The 23,887-nt window shown below is 36.8% G+C and overlaps 1 protein-coding gene and 1 pseudogene across 1 annotated transcript; both read left to right on the top strand.

Annotated features, from left to right (window-relative positions):
- The first annotated feature begins 69 nt into the window (after positions 1-69).
- Positions 70-16,093, top strand: LOC127447667 (phosphatidylinositol N-acetylglucosaminyltransferase subunit A-like; annotated as a pseudogene).
- Positions 16,094-17,086: 993 nt separating this feature from the next.
- On the top strand, positions 17,087-23,472 carry asb11 (ankyrin repeat and SOCS box containing 11). The gene is made up of 7 exons (XM_051709646.1): positions 17,087-17,186; positions 17,989-18,068; positions 20,911-21,018; positions 21,116-21,266; positions 21,382-21,516; positions 22,492-22,677; positions 22,792-23,472. Exons 1-7 carry the CDS (start codon positions 17,090-17,092, stop codon positions 22,914-22,916), a joined length of 882 nt encoding a protein of 293 aa, XP_051565606.1. The 5' UTR covers positions 17,087-17,089; the 3' UTR covers positions 22,917-23,472.
- The last annotated feature ends 415 nt before the right edge of the window (positions 23,473-23,887 follow it).

Genomic DNA, 23,887 nt, shown 5'->3' with positions numbered 1-23,887 from the left:
TGCACTTGTCTCCTCTACCCTACACAGTTTTTTTAAAAATGTGTTTGCCACATCACTGAAACAAAAGAAAAAATGCAGACTGGACAGACTGGACCTCAAGTACGTGGACAAAAATGTAGTTTTTTACACTTACAGTAGCTAATCTGATCAGAGTTAGTGCATATTTTATTTTGTCAGATAAAATAATTGTTTACCAGTAACTAAAATTTCTGTCATTATTTCCTCACTATTGTGTAGTTCCAAACCTATATTTTTTTCCTGTGAAATACAAAGAAATTTAGAAGAACAGACACTCACAGTTGTGTTAAGTACAAATACATGAATACCTTTTTTAATATTTTAATTTAATGTAACTTTTACTTCACTACATTTCTAAGCTATATGTATACTTTATACTCCAATACAATCTGCATGAGACCCTCTCGATACTCGTTATCCTGATTAAAAAGCTTGTTTCATTATTTGCAAAAAGGGAGCTGAGTGGAACAACATATATGCAGCGCATATGTCCATTGAACATTCCAGCAGCCAACTATGTCTTTGTATATAGAGAAAAGGAGCGTGCATTGGTGGAAAAAGTACTGAAGTTCCATACCTAAGTAAAAGTACAGATACCACACCAATATATTGACATTTACCATTACAAACACCACAATCTCAAAAGACAAAACGCAAAAGTCCAGTATGCTTGACAAATAGCCACACGAGCACAGACACCCAACGTGTACTCATGGAGTCTGATCCGCAGTGCATTTCTCCATCTTTATGCAGAAATTTAGAGAACAAGGTTTGAACTTAGCCTAAACGCGCTTCCAAAGTATTTGCACTCAACTGAATGTGGTTTTACTAATGAAGTTTTTGGTTTATGCTATATAGATACAGTTGGTATATATATATATATATTTATATATCAAATGTTCCTGTTTTTTATCAAAAGTAACAGAACTGATCTCAAACTGCACCAAGCTATCTACCATATTCATGCTCAATTCCATAAACTATAGCTTATTTTCTGAGAAGAAAAAAAAACAAAAAGAAAGAAAAAAAAGCCCCATACTTATATCTTATTAGAGGTCTGCACGGGCCTTAAAATGAAACCCAACCTGTACCTTAGACAGTGCGGCCTGACCCTAACCGGCCTGAACGATACTGTCATATTTTAAGCCCGAACCCGACCAGTCCCGTCCCGTCAGGCCCGGGTTGGGTTGCATACCTCTAGTCCTTATCCATTTGCAACTCAAGCTTTTCTTATTGTACTGCACTTTCTGAGACTCACTTATTTGGTTTAAAAAGAGATAATTTGGATGGGTCACTTTTTATAAGATTAATTTATTTGAATTTACAGTTTTTGGTTTTACCTTTGATACTTCAGTACTTTTAAAACCATGCACTTTTTACTTTGGTTAGCTTTTACTTTTCACTTTTAGGGTGCATCAAAATAATCCACACGACTCCAGTCAACAAATGAAGTTCTTCTGAACGCAAATGATTGATTATTTTGAGAAACAAATACTTCAAAAGAGAGTTTTATTTACTGCGTTGTCTCTGCCAACATTTGTTAAACAAGCTTTAATATATTGTAATGTAGGAACTTTGACTCATTGATCAATATCATTTAATAAAAGTGAAGGTTTATCACTAACTTTGTACATCTCTGGGTGCCGAGATATTTGTGTGACGTCACGCACCTGCATCTCAGCGAAAAAAATTGCGGACACATTACAAATCCGTTAAGATGCACAATGGACAAAGTGGTGCCCAAAGGAAGAATTTTCCATGGTTCGAGATCACGGACAGTGTGCTGGGACATCGTCCTGCTGTTAGTGGAGAGACCACTTGGGACACCATTGCAGTTAAGGTTGGTGAGTTGTCAGCGTTAAATTATCTTGCTAGCTAGCTAATGTTTCCATACAATACAAACTTGATATTCTAGATAACTAGATAACATGCGTGTTTGTTTTGACTTGTGAAATGGGCGGGGAGTGTGACGTTTGCAGCAGGGCGGCGTATTAAAGGTGGGTTTCACTGCTGGGCTTTTGGTCCGATGGTGGGAATGCAGAGCGATTTTGGTCTTGCAGCTCATGATCCGAGGCTACTGACCGCGGATGATCAGTTTATGGCCCTGGCCGCACTGGCCCGATAGTGGAAAAGCAGCTAATGATTGGCAGTGCTTAGAAGACTAGAATGACATTTTCGGGGGAAAAAACCTTAGGGGGCCCTAATTCCTATAGCTATGATCGAATTCAAATAAGAGCGGGATGCAGGCATCAAGAAGATGACATCTGATGTACTAATCTGGGAGTCAGAAGAGGAAAAAAGAAAGAGGAGAAGAAGAAGCATCAGAGTGCTGACTGGTACAGAATCTGTAATATTTACTGAATTGACCCTTCTCACGAAAAAGTTGACAAAGGCCGCGCAAGTCGTAATGAGTATTGTTTACATTCACTGCATGTTATTCTCCAAACAATTCTTATTCAATCATGACAAAATATAGCTACATCATTAGAAAGGCATAATCTCCAGCTTTGATTTTTCACCACTGTATTATGATGTTACAGTGAGAGTAATTCCTTAATTTACATCAGGAGTACACATCTGACATGCAAAATCATAATGAGAGTTACGGACACAAACATGTAATAAAGACACACATTCCAATTAAAGCGAGCTCTCATCTCTTTGTCATTGCGAGGCTTTAGCAAACAACGTCCATTAGAAGTTGTAGTCCAAACATGTGTGCATTTAGAGACAATTTTATGGATACTCATGTTTACTTCAAATTTCTTTAGAAAAGTTTAGATTGTCATTCAGGGGCAGATTCACTAAGAATGAATTGCTCATGGTAAAAGTGCCTGTTTTTTGCACGCACTTTCTGCGCTTGTTTAGCACCTGATTTACAAAATAAATTATGCAGATCAGGCAACTGCGCAAACGCACCCGCAAACTTGCTGTTGAACGCAATTTGCACATGCAATTCTAATCCTGCGGTCCGATTCTAAGTACTATATACAGAGGCGGAGCTACGGGACAGGCAAGCCAGGCAATTGCCTGGGGCCCAAAGCTGGGAGGGGGTTCCCGTGGGTGGCAATTACAGTAGTTCACTTCATCGACACTTGAAACCAATGATTGGCAATGCTTAGCAGAATAGAATGAAATTTTCAAAAACCTCTCTAGAGGGGCCCCCATCCCTTTAGCTATGAATTCAAGTAAGAGTGGGATGCAGGCATCATTAAGAGGATGTCTGATTCTGACGTACCAGTCTGGGAGTCAGAAGAGGAAAAAAGAAAAAGGAGGGAAAGTAGAAGCATGACAGTGCTGACTGGTACAGAATCTGCAATGTTTACTGAATTATCCCTTCTCATGAAAAGATCGCCAACGGCCGCGCGAGTCACGATCGGTATTGTTTACATATTCGCCATACAATTCTTATTTTATCGCGACAAACTATACATCATTAGAAAGGCGTAAACTCCAGATTTGATATTTCGCCATTGTTTTATGATAGAAATGTTTATATCATATGTATATGTTACATAAAATATATATTATGAGTACACATCTTCCATGCAAAATCAAAACGAGTGTTACGGACATAAACATGTAATAAAGACATACATGCCCATTAAAGCGATTAAGCTCTCGTCTTTCTGTCATTGCGAGGCTTCAGTAAACAAAGTCCATTAGAAGTTGTAGTCCAATATGTGTGCATTTAGAGACCATTTTGTGGATTCTCATGTGTTTACTTCACATTTCTTTAGAAAAGATTGGATTGTCATTCAGCATTTTCCTCTAAATTATGTGATCTGAATTGCAAGAGCACTATTTCTCATATGGTGTTACATAAATACAGAAAGAGAGAGAAGCACACATAGAAGAGAGTTTTTTTTGTTTGTTTTTTTTTTTACATCATAACTAGTTAATTTTTCTGTCAAGTTTAGATTAGCAACTTCTGCTATGGATTAGATCATTTATTTTTCATGAAAACAGTGGTTGTGAGATGGCATTGCCAGCTTTTGGACCTAAACTGTATGTAACAAAAATGTTTGATTGTTACGGAAAGATTGTAGCTTAAATGCTCCATGCTTTCTTTTCCCTCTTTAAGAGCATTACTGAAGTCTTTACAACACCACAGACAAGCACATACATTGAATGTGAATTCATATGGCCTGCTCTCAAAAATGATTTTACCTAATTTTGTTACAATGAGAATATTCATGCTGAATGAGAATATTTATGATAAATGTATCTGATATATGAATGTCTGAATTTATATAATTATTTATTTTAATTATTTAGCAGTTCCATCAACTTCCACTGCAGCCCCCTGCTCTGCTCATGAAGAGGACATACCAATTCACACATCCAGCAGTGCCATCAGCAGTACCACAACACCAGGTACTTCCATCACATCAACACCTCATATTGAGAAGGAGGCCACACCACTCCATAGCAGTATCACCACCACAACAACAGAAGGCAGTATGATCTCTTTAATAATATCAGATGACCCCATACTATGGCCAAATGTCAAGTGATACTAGCAAATAATTTCATTAACAAAGTATGCAGTTTATTTGAAGACTAAGTGTAAATTTTGCCTTTGAATTTATTTTTTCAGTTTCCATTTGCTTTTATTCATTCTCAGGTTATATTTTTATTTGTTTTTCGAAAAGTTACGTTCAAAACAACTGGCATAAAAGTAATCCCATAGAGTCAATTATTCTGTTTATACCACGGTTACCACACCTTAAGACATCATTCAAGGTTTTATCTCAAGACATCTTCTGGTTTTCGTCCCTAAAACGCTTTTATGAGAGGAACTACTTTCTTTCGCCACAGATTCAGCGTCTTTACTACAGCTCAAGCCTTCCTTGCTCATTCGAAAACATCATGTTAGAACTAGCAACAGAGGCTTGCTCTGATAATGTAGTGCGTTTGTGAGGGATCGAAAGAGATAAACTCCGAAAATGAGACATCTCGCCTCTGGGAGTACCTTTTTTTGTTGCAGCTCTGGTCAGAAGTATCATTGTTTCAAAATCGCCAAGACGCGTGTCACCAAATTCCCATTGTAAACCTTAATAACTTTTTCATCCCCACTGCAATGCAGGAGTGCGCTGACATGATGGCTCTGTTTTTCTCTCAGAGTATGTTTGGGCCTTAAGTGTGTGCCTTAGGGGTATAATGTATGTCCACCTGTGTGGGAGTGTGTGTGTGAGAGGGGGAGCACAAGGGTCTTTCCCACAGATATTTCAGATAATATATAAACTGTTGTATTGATCAAGTGTATCTAGCTTTGATACAGCTCAAGCTTTCGTAGCTAATTCGAAAACGTCACGTTAGAACTAGCAACGGAGGATGTGCTGCTTTTCGGCATTGGAGTAAAAAGTTTGTGTGTGTGTGTGTGCGAACGTATGTGTGTGCGCGAGTGTGTGTGTGTGTGTATGTATGCGAGCGTATGTGTGTGCGAGTGCGAAGGTATGTGTGTGTGTGTGTGTGTGTGTGTGTGTGTGTGTGTGTGTGTGTGTGTGTGTGTGAGCGTTTGTAAGTGCAGGGGAGATGAGGGAGGGCGAGGGCTCTTTTTAACTGAAACTGAAATAAATGTAGGATATTTTAGACATTGTTTTGACGTTCTTAAATGATTTACTTTAACCAATGACTTTTAATTGGTTATTTTGTTGTGGTAGTCTGTAGGGCACTTTGAAATAACTGAAATAATTTGGCGAAGCGATATGGAACCAAACAGGCCTGGAACTAATTTATAGCCGTGCGTTTCCTTGAAAAATAAGCACACACATACACTATATTGCCAAAAGTATTCGCTCACCCATCCAAATAATTGAATTCAGGTGTTCCAATCACTTCCATGGCCACAGGTGTATAAAATGAAGCACCTAGGCATGCAGACTGCTTCTACAAACATTTGTGAAAGAATGGGCCGCTCTCAGGAGCTCAGTGAATTCCAGCGTGGTACTGTGATAGGATGCCACCTGTGCAACAAGTCCAGTCGTGAAATTTCCTCGCTACTAAATATTCCACAGTCAACTGTCAGTGGTATTATAACAAAGTGGAAGCGATTGGGAATGACAGCAACTCAGCCACGAAGTGGTAGGCCACGTAAAATGACAGAGCGGGGTCAGCGGATGCTGAGGCGCATAGTGCGCAGAGGTCGCCAACTTTCTGCAGGGTCAATCGCTACAGACCTCCAAAGTTCATGTGGCCTTCAGATTAACTCAAGAACAGTGCGTAGAGAGCTTCATGGAATGGGTTTCCATGGCTAAGCAGCTGCATCCAAGCCATACATCACCAAGTGCAATGCAAAGCGTCGGATGCAGTGGTGTAAAGCACACCGCCACTGGACTCTAGAGCAGTGGAGACGCGTACTCTGGAGTGACGAATCACACTTCTCCATCTGGCAATCTGATGGACGAGTCTGGGTTTGGCGGTTGCCAGGAGAACGGTACTTGTCTGACTGCATTGTGCCAACTGTGAAGTTTGGTGGAGGGGGGATTATGGTGTGGGGTTGTTTTTCAGGAGCTGGGCTTGGCCCCTTAGTTCCAGTGAAAGGAACTCTGAATACTTCAGCATACCAAGAGATTTGGGGATGGCCCCTTCCTGTTCCAACATGACTGCGCACCAGTGCACAAAGCAAGGTCCATAAAGACATGGAAAAGCGAGTTTGGTGTGGAAGAACTTAACTGGCCTGCACAGAGTCCTGGCCTCAAGCCGATAGAGCACCTTTGGGATGAATTAGAGCAACCAACATCAGTGTCTGACCTCACAAATGCGCTTCTGGAAGAATGGTCAAAAATTCCCATAAACACACTCCTAAACCTTGTGGAAAGCCTTCCCAGAAGAGTTGAAGCTGTTATAGCTGCAAAGGGTGGGCCGACGTCATATTAAACCCTATGGATTAAGAATGGGATGTCACTTAAGTTCATATGTGTCTAAAGGCAGATGAGCGAATACTTTTGGCAATATAGTGTATGTCTATGCCTTAGAACATCCGTGAACCAATCAGAATCAAGAATTCAACAGACCTGTGGTATAAAGACCTTTTTCACACTCCGGGCTTTGGAATGTGGAAGTTAACGTTTGCAGGGTAAACTTAGACAGCGGCTCTGTCTCCTATGGAAGGCTGCGTCCTTCAGAGGTCGCATGTGTCAGCCACATACGTCATTGAGGCTGTCTCGTTTCAGAAAAGCGAGTAGGACACTCCGAATGCAGCCTTCGAATGTGACCTTCTTTCACGGGAATTCGGAGGATGCATGAGGTGTATCCTTCATGGGCACTCACAACCCACAATTATTTGCTTAAAAGGAAATGTCTAAAAAAATGACGCCAATTTGCCCGTAAATATGATGTTCAAACACAAGGAATGTTAATTCCCAAGTTGAAGTACCTCAGTAGATGGGTACAGAGTATATAATATGTATAATTATATGAATATATAATTAAAATAAAGTATTAAACTAAAAGTACACCTGTAAAATCTATTTTTTTTCTCTCTTTACATCATTATAACTCTCCTAAAATGTACCTCATACAGTCCCTTCCAGAGGGAATTTGTTCCCTTCTCACTCAAAGCGCTCGCGCTTGTTAAAGAGTGGCGTGCTGTCATAGCAACCATGTTCCGTTTCCGTTTGTCTTACGAAGGCCGTCTCGTTTAAACGAGGCTTATTTAAAGGAGGACACTCACAGTATACTGCAGCCTTCAAAGGACGCGTCCTACCTAGCGCACAGCCTTCGAAACGAGACACAGCCAGCGGTGAACGGGAGATCACAGCAAATATTATTTTCACTTACCCATTTGCCCCAAGACCAAAATAAAAACGTTTGAATGACTTTCCAGAAGAGGAAAAAAAATAGAGAGCTGTGGATTAAGACAGTAAAATGGGAGAAGAGGCCCAATTTACTGTCACTCTCTCAGCAGCTATAATCGAAACCCCCTCGCAGCTGTGGTAATTAGTTTTTAAAACTAATTCCTGGGTAATATAACTATAAGCATAATGTTATAAATTGACACTCAATATTAAAAAAAAAAAATTATAATCTATCTATCTATCTATCTATCTATCTATCTATCTATCTATCTATATATCTATATATATATCTATATATATATATATAGCGAAATTTACGCTGCTAAATAAGGCAGAAACGCGTCATCACGGTCTGTGAAGAAAAGGCTTGGCTCATACCTAATCAGTTTCTAATTACAAACAAAGTTAAGGAAGTATCATTTAAACTCATACATAGGATTTACACAGCAAAATATTATCTTGTCAAATTTAAAGATAGTATTAATATAAGCTGTGCTTTTTGTGACAGCTGCATTGAAACTGTGATTCATTTATTTTGGCACTACCCATTTGTAAAGGTTTTTTTTTTTTTTTTTTTTTTTTTTGGCAAAATGTGAGATTTTATTGTCAAGTGTATTGATGCTCAATTCGTTTTATTATGGAAACATGTATTGTTTGGTCTTCTAAAGAAACAAAACGACAAAGATGGTCGTACATATTATAAATCTTTTTCTTTTATTGGCAAAATATCATATTCACAAATGTAAAATTTCTTCAAAAAAAAAAAAAAAAAAAAAAAAAAGGAAAGGAAATGGAACATTATATTGACTCAATCCGTTATTCCTTGAAACAAAAGGCAATCAAAAGAGTGAACATTTATAAACATTTTTATGTAGATTGGTATTAAGCTCCCTCTAGTGTTTAAATTCTGTATTGGATTCTCTTTTGTTAAAAATGAATATGTTTGTTTAAAAAGTGGATTTAATAAAATAAAATAAAAAGAAATTTTTCCACAGACTGTGATGACGCGTTTCAGCCTTATTTAGCAGCGTATATCTCGCAATTTTTTTTAATATTATAATTTTTTTAAATATTGAGTGTAAATTTATAACATTATGCTTTGTGTTATATTACCCTGGAATTAGTTTAAAAAAAAACTAATTACCACAGCTGCGAGGCGGGTTCGATTACAGCTGCGGAGAGTGACAATAAATTTGGCATCTTAATCCACCACACTCTATTTTTTTCCTCTTCTGGAAAGTCATTCAAACGTAATAGTTGATTTATCATGCTGGAGAGATTATGAGCAAGTTTTAGTACTATAAACAAGCACTTACAAATAGCAGTATCTACTGTAGCTGATGAAATATAAAGGAGCAGCGCATTAATTAAAAAAAAAAAAAACGTATAGGCCCTATTCATTACAGATATTTCTATAACCAAGAATTTATTAATTTCCATGACTTTCTTTAAATTCCAATATCTCCAGGTTTACTTTGTCTTGGGGATTTCAATAATTATTTTGCTCTTTTTTAAAAAAAAAATATTTTTCCTCTGTAAAATGTAATTTTAAAACTCACTCAGTAATATAATTTTAACTGTTAACTCCTAATTGCTATTTTTGCATTCCATTGCCAGCAGTTACTGACATGTGCTCTGTTGTTATGCATGTGATAAAGCTTTTGATTTGATACAAGTCTACCCATACCTTCCTCGATGTTGTCGCAAATCATGTGACATCCACTCCTCTAGAGGGCAGTATCTTCATATGCATGACCATGAAGAAAAATAGCTCTTAACCCATCAATGAAGCAGATGGTCTGATTATGGTAGCCTAATAAAATAATATTTTGAGATATTAATGTAATGCTACACGAGGTAATAATGAATTTCAAACGTACTAAAGATTTGCCCAGATCAAGCACATGTGTGGAATATTTGTTTGTTCAGGGTTTCATCTCATATTTTAGCATCCAGTGATTGACTAGGGAAGTGTTTTCAGCATCTTTTTAAGTTGATTTATAACTTAAATGTAACGTACATTATGCGATAATGTCACGTAATATTAATATAAATAAAGTGCTTTAAATTTGTAACATTTATATTCCTGTCATTAATTCTTTACAGTATTATGTAAATTATAGTGAACGGTTTAGTATGAAAGGGCGTCAAAAAACTGTCTATAATTCTGCAACACTTATATCCATGTATGGTAGTTGACATAATGTGTCCTTTGACTTTTTTTATTGAGCATCAAGATTTTAGGTTAATATTTATACTAAAATATTAGGGAATATATATATTTAAGTTGTCTTGACTACTTTTTATTTATTTATTTATTTTTTTACCATTTTAAATAAAAAGTTTGTGTTGCTGAGATCAGAATTATGTGACTGATGTATAAAGCCAGATATTCCGTTCATAGATTTAATTAACATATTTTGTCATCAGGGTAGCATGACACATTGTAACACTATTTAATACCTTTTTGCAGGTGCATCTGTCCTATTTTATAAGAGAGCACTGAGGATTTTGCATGACTATGGGCCACAGGAGGAGAGGTCACACTCACGCAGCTAAAACACCTTCATCCCTGGACACCCACTCCTCCACCACACACTCTGAAACGGAGGGGTGTGTGAAACACAGAATATGTATGGTATCAGACTTTTTCTACCCTAACAGTGGTGGAGTGGAGAGTCACATCTACCAGTTCTCACAATGCCTCATTGAAAAGGGCCAAAAGGTTGTCATAGCAACACATGCATATGGAGACCGCTGTGGGATTCGCTACCTAACCAATGGACTAAAGGTGTATTACCTACCACTGCAGGTTTGTTTATTAATGTGTTACGTTTATTTGTAGGATTCTCGTTCATTAAATTTTGTATCATTTTATTTTTCCTTTTTTTCATATATGCATTTATTTGACATCAGAAAGTCACATGTTTCAGAATGAGACATTTTGCGGCTTAGTTTCATTATTTGGTCTATTTGGACTGGGCAGAATGTTTTGATTTCTGAAAGTTAAATGTATGTTTTCATGGTACAAACTTTTTTTTTCTAGTTATATGGCCTCTTTAAGAATTAGCATCCCTCATTTATTACCTTTTTACTATCAAACTGATCACTCTTTCTGTTGTCTCTTCCTTCCAGGTCATGTATAATCAGTCCACTGCCACTACCTGCTTCCACAGTTTGCCGCTAGTTAGGTGTGTGTTTGTGCGTAAACGCATCACAATCGTGCACGCCCACAACTCCTTCTCCGCAGTGGCCCATGATGCTCTGTTCCATGCCAAGACCATGGGACTCAACAGAGTATTCACAGATCACTCTCTCTTTGGATTCGCAGACCTCAGCTCTGTACTGACCAATAAGTTGTTGACCGTCTCTTTATGCGATACCAATCACATTGTGTGTGTGTCTTACACTAGTAAAGAGAACACTGTACTGCGGCCGCCCTTGACCCTGAGATTGTCTCTGTCATCCCCAATGCTGTGGACCCCATTGACTTCACCCCTGACCCCTGTCATCGTGACAACATCAAGATCACCATAGTAGTCATTAGTCGTCTGGTTTATAGAAAGGTTAGGTAGAGTGTAGTGTGTTTATTTGTATTACAGAATGATGCAATGATATTTTCAGGTTGTGAGAAATTTGTAGGCTGTTTAATTTGCAGGGATTGATTTACTAAGTGGAATCATTCCTGAACTATGTGGAAAGCACCCAGATCTCTGCTTTTTGATTGGTGGAGAGGGACCCAAAAGAATTGTTTTGGAAGAAGTTAGAGAGAAATATCACCTTCATGACAGGTATGAAGGCCAATGGGTCTGAAAAAAGTTTGTTTGTGTATGCTTTCTTTTTACTGTCTGTGATTTCATGATCTGGATTCATGTATATGAAGGGTCCACCTGCTGGGAGCTCTGGATCATAAAGATGTGAGGGATGTTCTTGTTCAGGCTCATATCTTTCTCAACACCTCTCTCACTGAGGCATTTTGTATGGCCATAGTGGAAGGAGCCAGTTGTGGCTTGCAGGTATGTGTTTTTTCTATGAACAATGGAAGATGTGGAGTGGGACAGAAGGGGTGGTGGTAGTGGTTGGGAAGCCTGTTTGGAAACAGTCACACTGGGACTGGGAATGGGAATGATTTAATCTTAATACAAGTTCCTGGTCTTAATGTGCATGGAGATGAGTGCATTTTATTCCAAAAAATCTTCAGAATCTTTAATCAGAATGTATTTACTTGTTTTGCCTCTGCAGTAACTTTCCTTTTCAGCTGATATCATCAATGGTGTGTGGGCTTTTGGTAAATGTTAACCAATGGCCAAATAGCTATTTAGGCTACTGTTAACTGGAATTAAATGACTGTGTTAATGTTAAAGCGGCACTATGGAAATTTGTGCTCTCTAGCGGCATCTGTGATTAAAACCTAAAATTGTAATTCGCGGAGGAACATTTCGGGGCAGATTCACTAAACAGTTGCGCCACTTTTTTGGTATTCCAGCGCAATTACCTGCGTCCTATTCACTAACCACCCTCAATCACATTTAGCGGGCGCAGTCAGCATTGAAATTGCACTGCGTTTTCAATATTTAAATGAAGTCATTGTCATTCCTTTCCGCACAAACACACCTCCTTTCTATATAAGTTAGGTACATTAAAGATTGCGCTTCATTTACAAAAACTACAAAAAATTTACATATTACCTATTACCACCAAATGAAAGTAGGCGCTAAAACGAGCACAGTTAGTGCATGCAAATAACCAGCGCTTTTAGCGGGCAAAGTTCATTCTTAGTGAATCTGCCCCTTTATGTCAGTTGTGTTTCGGCACTGCTCTTCTGCACGGATGAATCTCATGTTTTGAGGTTATCTGCTTTGCCTGTGAGATATTCACCAGCAGAGCTGGAGTCATAATATGCTATTTTCATGTTTAAGGTGCTGTTAGTTATTTTGGCCATTCTATAATCTCCACAAGATGAGCCATTGGATTAGCCACGCCCCCTCTTTCCAAATTCCTGCACTCCAAAGATACCAAATTAGCTTTGAGACCGATATCAAGCAGAAGCGGTTGTCAAAAAAAATAAATACCAGCAGCAAATAGTGCCCTCAGCTGACAACTGCTACGAACAGCATGGCATAAAAAATGGCATTACGTCTCAATAATTCGCTGTAACTACAATGTTATGAGAACGTGCAAAATGATTGCATACCTTTCCATAAAAATGATTGCTTACAACACATTTAATATTATGTCATTCATTTAAACATTTATAACCAAGGTATTACTAGCTTTGAGGAATATAAAAAAACTTATTTACATATTGTAATATGATTATTCCATTGCACATTAATGGTTGTAGTGTACTAAGCCTCAATTTAAGAGGTGAAACTCGTGATATGGCTGATAAGTTCAGTTAAAAACACTTTATTTTTTATATTACAATCTGCAGTCTCAGTGAACAATGCAAGTAAACTGTAATACTAAATAGTAGGTCAACAAGCAAGCAACAAGACTGTAATTTAAAAGCACAAAAGGAGGATTCAGTAATGATGGGGATGAAATATATTTTAGAAAATAAGTCATGAAAATAATATGCAATAGAACAATTATGCTCACTGAGCACTTCATTAGGAACACCTGTACACCTACTTATTCATGCAGTTATCTAACCAGCCAATCGTGTGGCATTGCAGTGCATAAGATCATGCAGATACGGGTCAGGATCTTCATTTATTGTTCACATCAACCATCAGAATGGGGGAAAAATGTGATCTCAGTGATTTTGATCGTGGCATGATTTTTGGTGCCAGACAGGCTAGTGTATATATTAATTGGGAAATATATTGTACCTGTAGTGTCTTTTAGATGAAATTGTCCACTCTGTTTAAACGCTATCTACTTAAAAGGGCAATGGAAAGTAACAACTTATGCATTTCTGCAACTGGGGTGAAAGAAATGAGAAAACAGAGGCATACACACTTAGGGAAACTTGACATTGCAGCAATGTTATAAGTCATGATGTCATGAATATAAGTAAACGTAGCCTACTAAAGACATCGTGACTGGTAAACACAATATCCCCCCAGTAATGTTTGATTCATTAAAGCATGACAACCAATATAAGCTTCAGCAGTCCTACTAGACAACATATCCAAGCGTTATAGCAAATAAACAACTTTGCAAACAGTTAACAATTAAACACCCAGCCAGACACTGATGCCCTGCCGCTGCTGTCTTGAACTGTGATTGACTGAACCGCCATAGCTTTCCCAGCTTTCTCACACGTTTCTGATCTTACGGACATGATGAAAACCCGTAAGGATGAATGATGTAAGCCTGCGATTTTGTGCCAAATCCGACACAACAGCTCAAAATAAAAATCAAGGTCAGAATAAGACATGGTCAGGGTTGCCTTTTTATGTACTCAGTCAATAATTGATTTTTGTTCATTGTAACCAAAGAAATCTTTCGTAGTGCAGCTTTAATGTAGTAAAGGTTTGTAAAGATTTGAAACAGAAGCACCATCATTGGGATATGCCAAGATGCTCTTGAGGGTGAACTTGGTCACAAACTACAAACTTGCATTCAGGGCTGGCTCCATTATGGTATTAAAAACCCACTTTTCTCAATCCAGTCAATCCCAGATGGATACATTTCCATCCTACATGTCCCATCCTACATTTTGTTCTCATTGAATATACAGTTTCACTCAGAAATATGTCACATTATGAAAGAAAAATACAGTAGGTTGCAAATGCTACTTTATGTTGACTTAAACTGTGCAGCATGATACTGTGTGGCATACAGCACATGACAGTATGCACAGTATAATTTATATAGGTACATATGAGTTGTAGACAGTTTGTTGACTGGTCAACATTTCATTTTTCTTGTTTTAAAGGTTGAACTATGTAGGATGTTTTTAATATGATAATAACATGTACTAATAGATTTAAGTTCTAAATGGTAACCTTTGCTCTGTGTATGTGTAGGTGGTAAGCACTCGAGTTGGAGGTATACCTGAGGTCCTGCCTGATGAGTTGGTGACTTTGTGTGAACCAACATTTCGTTCATTGTGTGACAGCTTAGAAACTGTAATTAATAGAATACGTTCAGGAAATGTGGCATCTCCTACTACCATCCACCGCAAGGTTCAAACCCTGTACACCTGGAGAAACATTGCTGAACGCACAGAAAAGGTGAGTTTAGTATCATGCTTGAATGAAAAAATAATTTCTTGGAGTAATTTTATTATGAAAGTAAATACTTGATTAGGACTTTAAACATCTTCGTGTAACTCTTTTTTTTAGGTGTATAACCGGGTGTGCAAGGAGCCAGTTTTACCGCTCTCTGCACGATTGGACAAACTGGGCTCTCATTGTGGTGCTGTGGCAGGCTCCATTTTCTCCTTTTTTGCTGTAATAGACTTCCTCTTCCTGCTTCTCCTGCAGTGGCTCCGCCCAGATCACCAGATTGATGTGGCTATAGATGCATCTGGCCCCAACAGCCAATTGGGCCAGAGTGCTAGAAAGAAGAAAAGTAAAACACCAAACCCAGCTTTGACCTCTGTGTCCTGACCCATTCTCTAACATGACCTTAAATAAGGCTCATGATTAACTATATTTATGGAGGAACAGATGTAAGTAAAGGAATTCCAAAACATGCACTGACTATACCTGTTTACATTTTTGAGCAAAACAAGGACCTCAGGTGTACAGAAAGCTTTTAATACACCTTTCTTTTTTAATCTTCACCCACTCCAGCTTCTGCTTTTGCAGATGCTCTCTACAAATAACCATTTGTACAGATTTCAGTGAATTATAATATTTAAAGGCTGCCTTTAACTGAATCCATATCAGAAAAATAATCTAATTCTAATTAGTTCTCAGACAGTCGAGCTTTTAGCTTCAAGACAAATAACAAACAGTGCCATCCTTTCATGTATCACCTCTAAACGCTACATCACATATTTACACCACAGCGTATCTGTATGTTTTACTTCAATATCCGTTTTACCCTCTCTCTCATTTTAACTGACATATACGAGCAGAATTTTTAATGCCAAACACACAACTAATTAGCTCTAAAGTAGAGCTGTTTTTTTTTACTCCAGATGCTTTGCACTTCTTTAGGTCACTCTTTTCATACCTGCTTTATACTGACCTTCTCTGTGAATATTATAAACATGATCATAATCCACAAGATTGTATACTTCCTGTTTAATAGTCTTTCTAATTTTTTTGTTTTGTTTTTTTTAACAAAATCTGCAATAAACTTTATTACCAGACAATGAATGTACTCTTTTAGAATGTTTTTTTTTATTAAATTTTTTTTATATCAAAGTAAGCCAAAAAAAATAAAGGAAAATTTATAGAACATATTAAGAGTAGAACTTAAAAGTTTATTCTGATAAAAAGGTTTGCTTGCAATAGACAACTGTTCTTGACTATAATGAGGCATGTTACTATAAGGTAAAGTAGCTGTTTTTGTTTGAGATATCCGTCAGGGTCTTTCTGCTCAGGAATCTTATGCTAACACACAAAAGGCAGATTATTCACACCCTCGTTCATTCAAGGCTACAACTAGGAGCTGTTTACACACACTTATCAGCCTGTCTGACTGCTTTCACACACAAACATATTCAACAGCCTGTCTACCCAGCTAGACTGGTCCCTTTCCTGCATAACACTGGATGCAAATCATGACTTGCTGGAGAGACAGATAATGTATCACCAATTACATTTGCAGTTACAATGACTCTGGTTAATGGTTCATTGTTTTTTTTCTTGTGTGTGTGTGAATTATTTATATGTTTCTTTATTTTTTCATATACTGTATATATATGATAGCAAATATCTATTTTTAAGGCTGTAAAACAAATGTTTTTGAAAGGTTTGTGTTCAAGAGGAGGAATGCTTTGTATTTGCACTGACTTGTTTGGGCATTTGATTTATATAACCAAAGTTTCATTCATTTCATTTATTGCCTAAAATAGTTCAATTGCATAACAAATCTGGCTAAATGTAGATGTTTTATCCTCTGTGGCCCTTTACTCACTTTGGGGAGACCATTGTTTGTGTGGGGGACACTCACCTCTGGGAGTTTGGTTAGGTGGGGGTGTATGCACATATCACTGATAACTGTGGGAGGTGCATTCTTGCCCAAGGGGGTGCTTGTATCTCTGAAGGCCATATAAACTCCCCTGAAGAGATCCATTGTGCTCCACTATCTCAGTTATTCTATTCCGTGAGGTCTCTTCAGGTTTCTTATTGTGAAGTTTAAGTATGGCTTTGGTTCATACTGAGGTGAGCATCTGGAGTAAGCTATGGGATCACAGGTTTCACGTGTACGGAGGACAAGTGTGTAACACACTAATGGCAGGTGAGTTTTTCTTCTTTACCTCTGCTGCTCCCTTTGTTCTTGAATCCTTTCAGTAGTCAATTATACAACGGACTACAAGGACCTTCAGTGTATTTTTAAGTGATCTGCTCTACCTAAAATACTGATTAGTTGTCTGCTTGTGATATTACACCATTGTACCATAAACACCATGTGCCATGATAGTAACATACAACATCAAGCCAGCAGTGTTGAGTTTTATACACTCAAAAAATATTTTAGCCTATTTTTAAGATATACGCATTATAATTTCATAACAAAATCCCATCAAATTGAATTGTGCAATTTTTTAGCAAAATAAATCTTACAATATTTGTAGTTTTTAAATTTGATTTTTTTTAATGACCACTCAATTTATTTTGATGGAATTTTATAATGAGATGGGTAAATCTTTAAATAAGTTATTTTTTAGTGTACAATTTTATTCAATGGAAAAAGAAAAAAGTCAGACTATTTTTGAATTATTCAGTTTAAAGAGCTTTAAATTGATAACTTTATTAAAAAAAGAATGGACCGTGGGTGGACATGTCTGTGCCAATCCTCAGCTAAGTGTGTATAAGTGTGTGTGGGTTTGATGAGCATTACTTCTTTATAGATGTAGCTAAATATATGACCTCCCTTTGTCCTTAAATGTAATAATGATTCATATATATTTAATTCTAAAAATGCAAAACATTTTCTTTTAGGGGTAGGATTTGGGTTATAATTAGCTTTGTATAGAAATGTGTAGGGTCTAGTATGTGCTCATTTAAATAGCTAAGTAAAAATATTTCTGTTTTATCAGGCACTTGGGATGACAGAACACCTCTACATGATGCTGCACTGCAAGGAAGATTGCTGCTACTGAGAAGACTCCTTTCACAGGTATTGATGAAAGAATTACATGTTAAAGGAATGTTCCAGGTTCCATACAAGTTTAGATGAATCAACAACATTTGTGGCATAATGTTGACTTCCACATAAAAAATACAAATAAAATAAAAAAATCGTGTAATTCACGATTACAGTGAGGCACAATGGAAGTATATGCAGGGTTGGGAGAGTTACTTTTGAAATGAGAATACATGCTGTAAAATGTAATTTGTAATGAATTCCATTAGATTACTCAAGGTCAGTAACGTATTCTAAATACTTTGGATTACTTCTTCAGCACTGGTAGATTTTTTCACTTGTTTTGACTATAAAAACTCTGCCAGTACAGTAAGACAAAATACACATGTTAAAAATACATTCTCTGAAAAACCTAAATATCTTATGCAGTGTTTTTTTTAAAAACAAGATCAATCAAATTGATCTTGTTTTAAGGATTTTTAGATATTTTTACAGGAAAACAATGCAACAATTATTATCAAGAATATGATTTTTGCCCTAATATCAAAGGTCTTACTAGAAAAAGAAATTATGATCTAACATGAATTTTCTTGATAAAAAAAATATGATCGTGCCTGGTTACGTGCATGTAAAATGGCTAGAAATAGCATTTTAGCTTAGCGTAAAGCTGACAATTTACACAAGGTTTATTTATATTTCTTCTGCTCCAAACTTACTTCAAACTTACTTCTCTGTCTGCTCGTATGAATGTAACACATGATAAGAAAGTGTTTCACTGCTGTTCAAATGCACTTTGGATTGCATCATTTATATGTATAAATGTTTTCCATCTGAAAGGAATAACTAAATATTAAATGAAACAAATGACAATAAAATGCAAAGTAATCTCTTCAGTAATCAAACTACATTTTAGAATGTAACTGTATTCTAAATACCAATAATTTAAATTATAACTGTAGTGAAATACAGTTACTTATATTTTGTATTTTAAATACGTAATCCTATTACATGTATTCTGTTACTCCACAACCCTGAGTATATGCAGCTAGTCCATAAATACTAAAATGCACAGTGTTTTAAAAGTATAGCCACAAGATTATGCATTTACATATCATGTACACATTGGTTTGTAACAGGTAAAGGATGGGCAAGGAGGAGGCGGGAACTGGGAGAGCAGTCAATGTAAACTTTAATGACAGATATAAACTTAAAACAACACACTGGTGTGTCCTCATGGCCCGGCCCCACCCTCCTCCTAGTCACATGGTTATATCATGGGTTTACTGACATTACAGCATTTACCTGGTTTACTGCCATAACATTATCATGGCAATAAAGTAAATATTGAATATAACTTTACACAGATAAGGTTATTTAGCAATTTTATCAGAATTCACGTTAACACGTATAGTGCTTACGTCTCATGGCTATACATTTGATACAGTGTGCATTTTAATGTTTATGGACTGGCCCTATTCACGTTCACTGGAAGTATCTTACTTTAACTGCAGTTTTTGCTTTTAATAAATAAACTATTCAAAATTACTATTTTTGTTGTAATCAATAGTATGCCACAAATACTGTCAGTCAGTGCTGGGTAGTGACAGATTACTTGTCAGCTGGATAACATAATCAGATTAGAAAAATCAAGTACTTGTAATTAGATTAAATTGCATAAAAAGAAACATTACAGTTACTGTTTTATGGATTAAATGATTACATGTTAATCAGGCAAAGTTTAATTAAGGTTTAATAACAAAGTATTATTGTTCATAATTTATTGATCCCTCTAATTGTTTTAGATACTTTAGAAATACCTGGTACTAGCCACCAGCAAATTTTACACTGAATATGGATCCTAATCAGCATCCACACATAAATGCTGAACCGATTGCATTAGTGCGGTAAAGTTAGATTTAATTTTGCAAATTGCTTTTGTATTCGGCTTCAAAAATGTACATGAATGTGCTTTTGCTTTTGTGACAGCTTTTGAGAATTTTGTTGTTGTTGATTCACAAATATAACTCTGATCTGTTGCCACACATGGATGTCATTTGTAATGCCAAAATTGCTGGAGTAAGGACATTTTAAGTGTCTTTTTTATTTCACTCAAAAACAGACAAATAGCAAGGAAAGCACACACACAAAAATCATATCAGTTCTCATATTTTGGTCCATTAAGTAGGTTTTCTTTAATGAATTTAAGCAACATTGTCAAAATAATACAAGCTTATCCCACTCAATTGCATGTGACATCAAACAAACAAGAATTAGGTCAGAAGGAATCCAAAAGCAATCAGATTAGATGACTTTAAAATGTAACCCAAGAAATGTCATTACTGACTACAATTTTAGTCATGTAATAGCCTATGTAATCATTACCAGATTACAATTCAGAAGTAATCTACACAGGACTGCTGTCAATAGATGTTACCTTGAAACCGAAATATTCCTTCAAGTTCTGGTTTATTTGAGGTGCTTTGTCTGCTTTTACAAACATTGTTGTATAACACTACACAGAATGGATATCTACATAGATAAAGTTTAACAATTAACCAGTAAGACCACACGACTGCACCATTACACATTTATTACTTGTATGTACAATTAACATAACAATGTATGACTGTCACTGTATTGTATTAGATAACCAAAATCAAACCAACTGGCATTTTATTTTAAAGAAAGTACAAACACTTTTCAAGCAAAATATTTACCAAAAGAAGTTGGAAATGTTTCAGATTATATCAAGTTATAGATATTAAGTTCAAAGATGCAGTTTTGCAGATGCACTTGGTTTGATTTTTAATGCGATAACATGTGATTTACATTGAGGCTATGCATTCATTAATTGTGCATTTTTACATGTGCACAGGGGTATTGTGTGGGCATGGCTACACTGGATGGAATCACTCCACTGCATGAAGCATGTGTTGGAGGCCATTTTACCTGTGCTAAAATTCTGCTGGAGCATGGAGCTGATGTATGTACTGTTTATAACTGTCTTTGTGAAAAATTAAGTTTTCTCACTGTTTCTGCATATTCATACACTTATGGCTACAATATATATTTGTTTTCAGGCAAATGCTGTCTCTGTTGATGGAGCCACTCCTCTCTTTAGTGCTTGTTATAATGGAAACCCCACCCTCGTCAGCCTCATTTTGATGTACAGCTCTGCCCACCATCCAGCTCATCTGTTAAAGTCACCTCTTCATGAAGCAGCAAAGAGAGGTATGTGGGTTTGTGTGATTTGTATTGTGAATTTACAGTACACTGTAAACATAAGAAATATTAAGATCAGTCATTTGGGATTTAAATAAACCGTGTATCTATATGTACATTTTAGGTCACACAGCATGCGTTGAACTGCTGCTGTCTCATGGTGTGAATGTTGACATGGAGGTGCCAAGCATAGGAACAGCGCTGTACTGTGCATGTGGAGCCAAGAGCACAGATTGTGTACGGAGCCTGCTTATGTCAGGTCAGAATCACACACTTCACCCCTAGACATTCTTATAGATTGAAAACAAATCATTGAATTTATATTCTGCTTGAAGAAAATAAAGTTTATTTTAGGATCATTTAGATTTTGGGGATTTTTACATTATTTTCATTTTAATTAAGAACATTTGTGCTTTATTTGCATTGTCAACACTGTTATGTGTCTGGATGTTTTTCTGGAGTTTGTTTTAATTTTTTTTAATAGATATAATTAAAGGCTGTACAGCAAATACTGCCATGATATACAAATACTTTTTTTTTCCCTCCCCAATTTAGAATGCCCAATTCCCAACGCGCTCTTAAGTCCTCATGGTGGCATAGTGACTCGCCTCAATCTGGGTGGCAGAGGATGAATCTCAGTTGCCTCCGCGTCTGAGACCTTCAATCCGCGCATTTTATCACGTGACTTGTTGAGCGTGTTGCCGCAGAGATGTAGCGTGTGTTGAGGCCCACGCTATTCTCTGCGGTATCCAGGCACAACTCACCACGCACTCCACCGAGTGCGAGAACCACATTATAGCGACCACGTGGAGGTTACCCCATGTGACTCTACCCTCCCTAGCAACCAGGCCAATTTGTTTGCTTAGGAGACCTGGCTGGAGTCACTCAGCACGCCCTTGATTCGAACTCGTGACTCCAGGGGTGGTAGTCAGCGTCTCTACTCGCTGAGCTACCCAGGCCCCTACAAATACTTATTTAAATGTAATAATATGTTATTATTTTTTTTGCATTACATTTAAGAAAATTGGTGGAAATGTGCTTAAATATCACAATGCAAAAACTCTTTGTAGTCCCCAAAAATACATTTTCTTTCTACAAATTATAATTTCTTATTTGATTTGGGAGAAGTATAATACAGACAGTTTTAGTGAGATTCACATGTATACCCACATTACTTTTAACATAGCTTTAATGAGAGTGATGATCTCTAAATCACTCCTGTTTTTGTCTCTAGGTGCTGATGTGCAGTGTGGGTGGGGTCTTGACACACCTTTACATGCTGCAACCAGAGTTTGTGGGGCAGCGGAGGTGGAGCTACTGTTAGAGCATGGGGCTGATAGGACATCAAGGAACTCTGAGGGAAAGAAACCACTGGATTTAACTACAGATCAAAACTTTAAACATCTCCTGCAGACTTTAGGTAAATATGAAAACACAATATATAACTACAGAGTATATAAATAAACAGTGTCTCATCATTGAGTATGCCCCTGTGCACTATGCAACTGATTTTGGCTTGTTTTTGGTTCTGCAGATCCATGCTCGCTGTCTCAGATGTGTAGATGGCGTATTCGCCGTTCCCTGGGCCAAAAAAGACTCAGCAAAACCAGGATGCTTTGCTTACCACATACCATACACAATTATCTTCTCTATCATTAAAACACACACAAACATACACACAACTCTGTCTAGTGTCTTAAAGGAAAAGTTCATCCAAAAATTAAAATTCTCTCATAATTTCCTCACCCTCATGCCATCCCAGATGTGTATGGCTTTCTTTCTTCTGCTGAACAAAACAAATATTTTTAGAAGAATGCGTATCTGTATGGATTACTTTTGTGCTGCCTTTATGTACTTTTTGGACCTTCAAAGTTCTGTCCACCATTCACTTGTATGGAGCAGAATTATTTTTCTTAAAATCTTTGTGTTCAGCAGAAGAAAGTCATACACATCTGAGATGGCATGAGTATGAGTAAATCATGAGAGAAAACAAGTTTTTGGGTGAACAATTCCTTTAACACAACTTGCAAAATAATCTTGTGTGCTTACTAAATACACAGTTTTTATCTGTATATAACCTTTGTAAAAGTGTAGCCCAAAGCATTTGTTTTTGTAATAAATATTTTTATACATTCAAAGACTATTGTTTAAGAATACATGACTTTGAACACACACACACACAAACTAAGCTGTATGCTCACACACACATTGCACATACTATACGGTCCAAGTGGAACGTGTCATTAAATCACTATTTTCTGAAAACATCATCATTTAAATCACCATTATAATAAAAAATAATTCAGTTTCCTAAAGAAATGTACTCTAATTCTGTAGATCAGCATTTCCTGAACTACCCAGCAGATGGCAGCTTTGTAACAAAAGTTAGACAATGGCAACACTTTTGTCACTTATTTTATACAACAAATAAATTGTAGGGTACAACCGGGCTAAAGGCACACTTTAAGGAAAATGTGCTTTTTTTTTCTGTGTATCAACATTGAAGAAATACATTTCTTTTTTTTAATACTGATGGAGCAACATCATTTGTGTCTAAAGAAATAGCAACGTAATGTTGTTTTTACGGTGGTGAGGGAGGCCTTTTACCTCGAGTGTGTGGACCTGAGGTA

Source organism: Myxocyprinus asiaticus, chromosome 10 (genome assembly GCF_019703515.2).
Source record: "Myxocyprinus asiaticus isolate MX2 ecotype Aquarium Trade chromosome 10, UBuf_Myxa_2, whole genome shotgun sequence".
Taxonomy (NCBI): Eukaryota; Metazoa; Chordata; class Actinopteri; order Cypriniformes; family Catostomidae; genus Myxocyprinus; species Myxocyprinus asiaticus.
The sequence above is the reverse complement of the archived record's forward strand: the minus strand, read 5'-3'. Positions and strand labels throughout refer to the sequence as shown.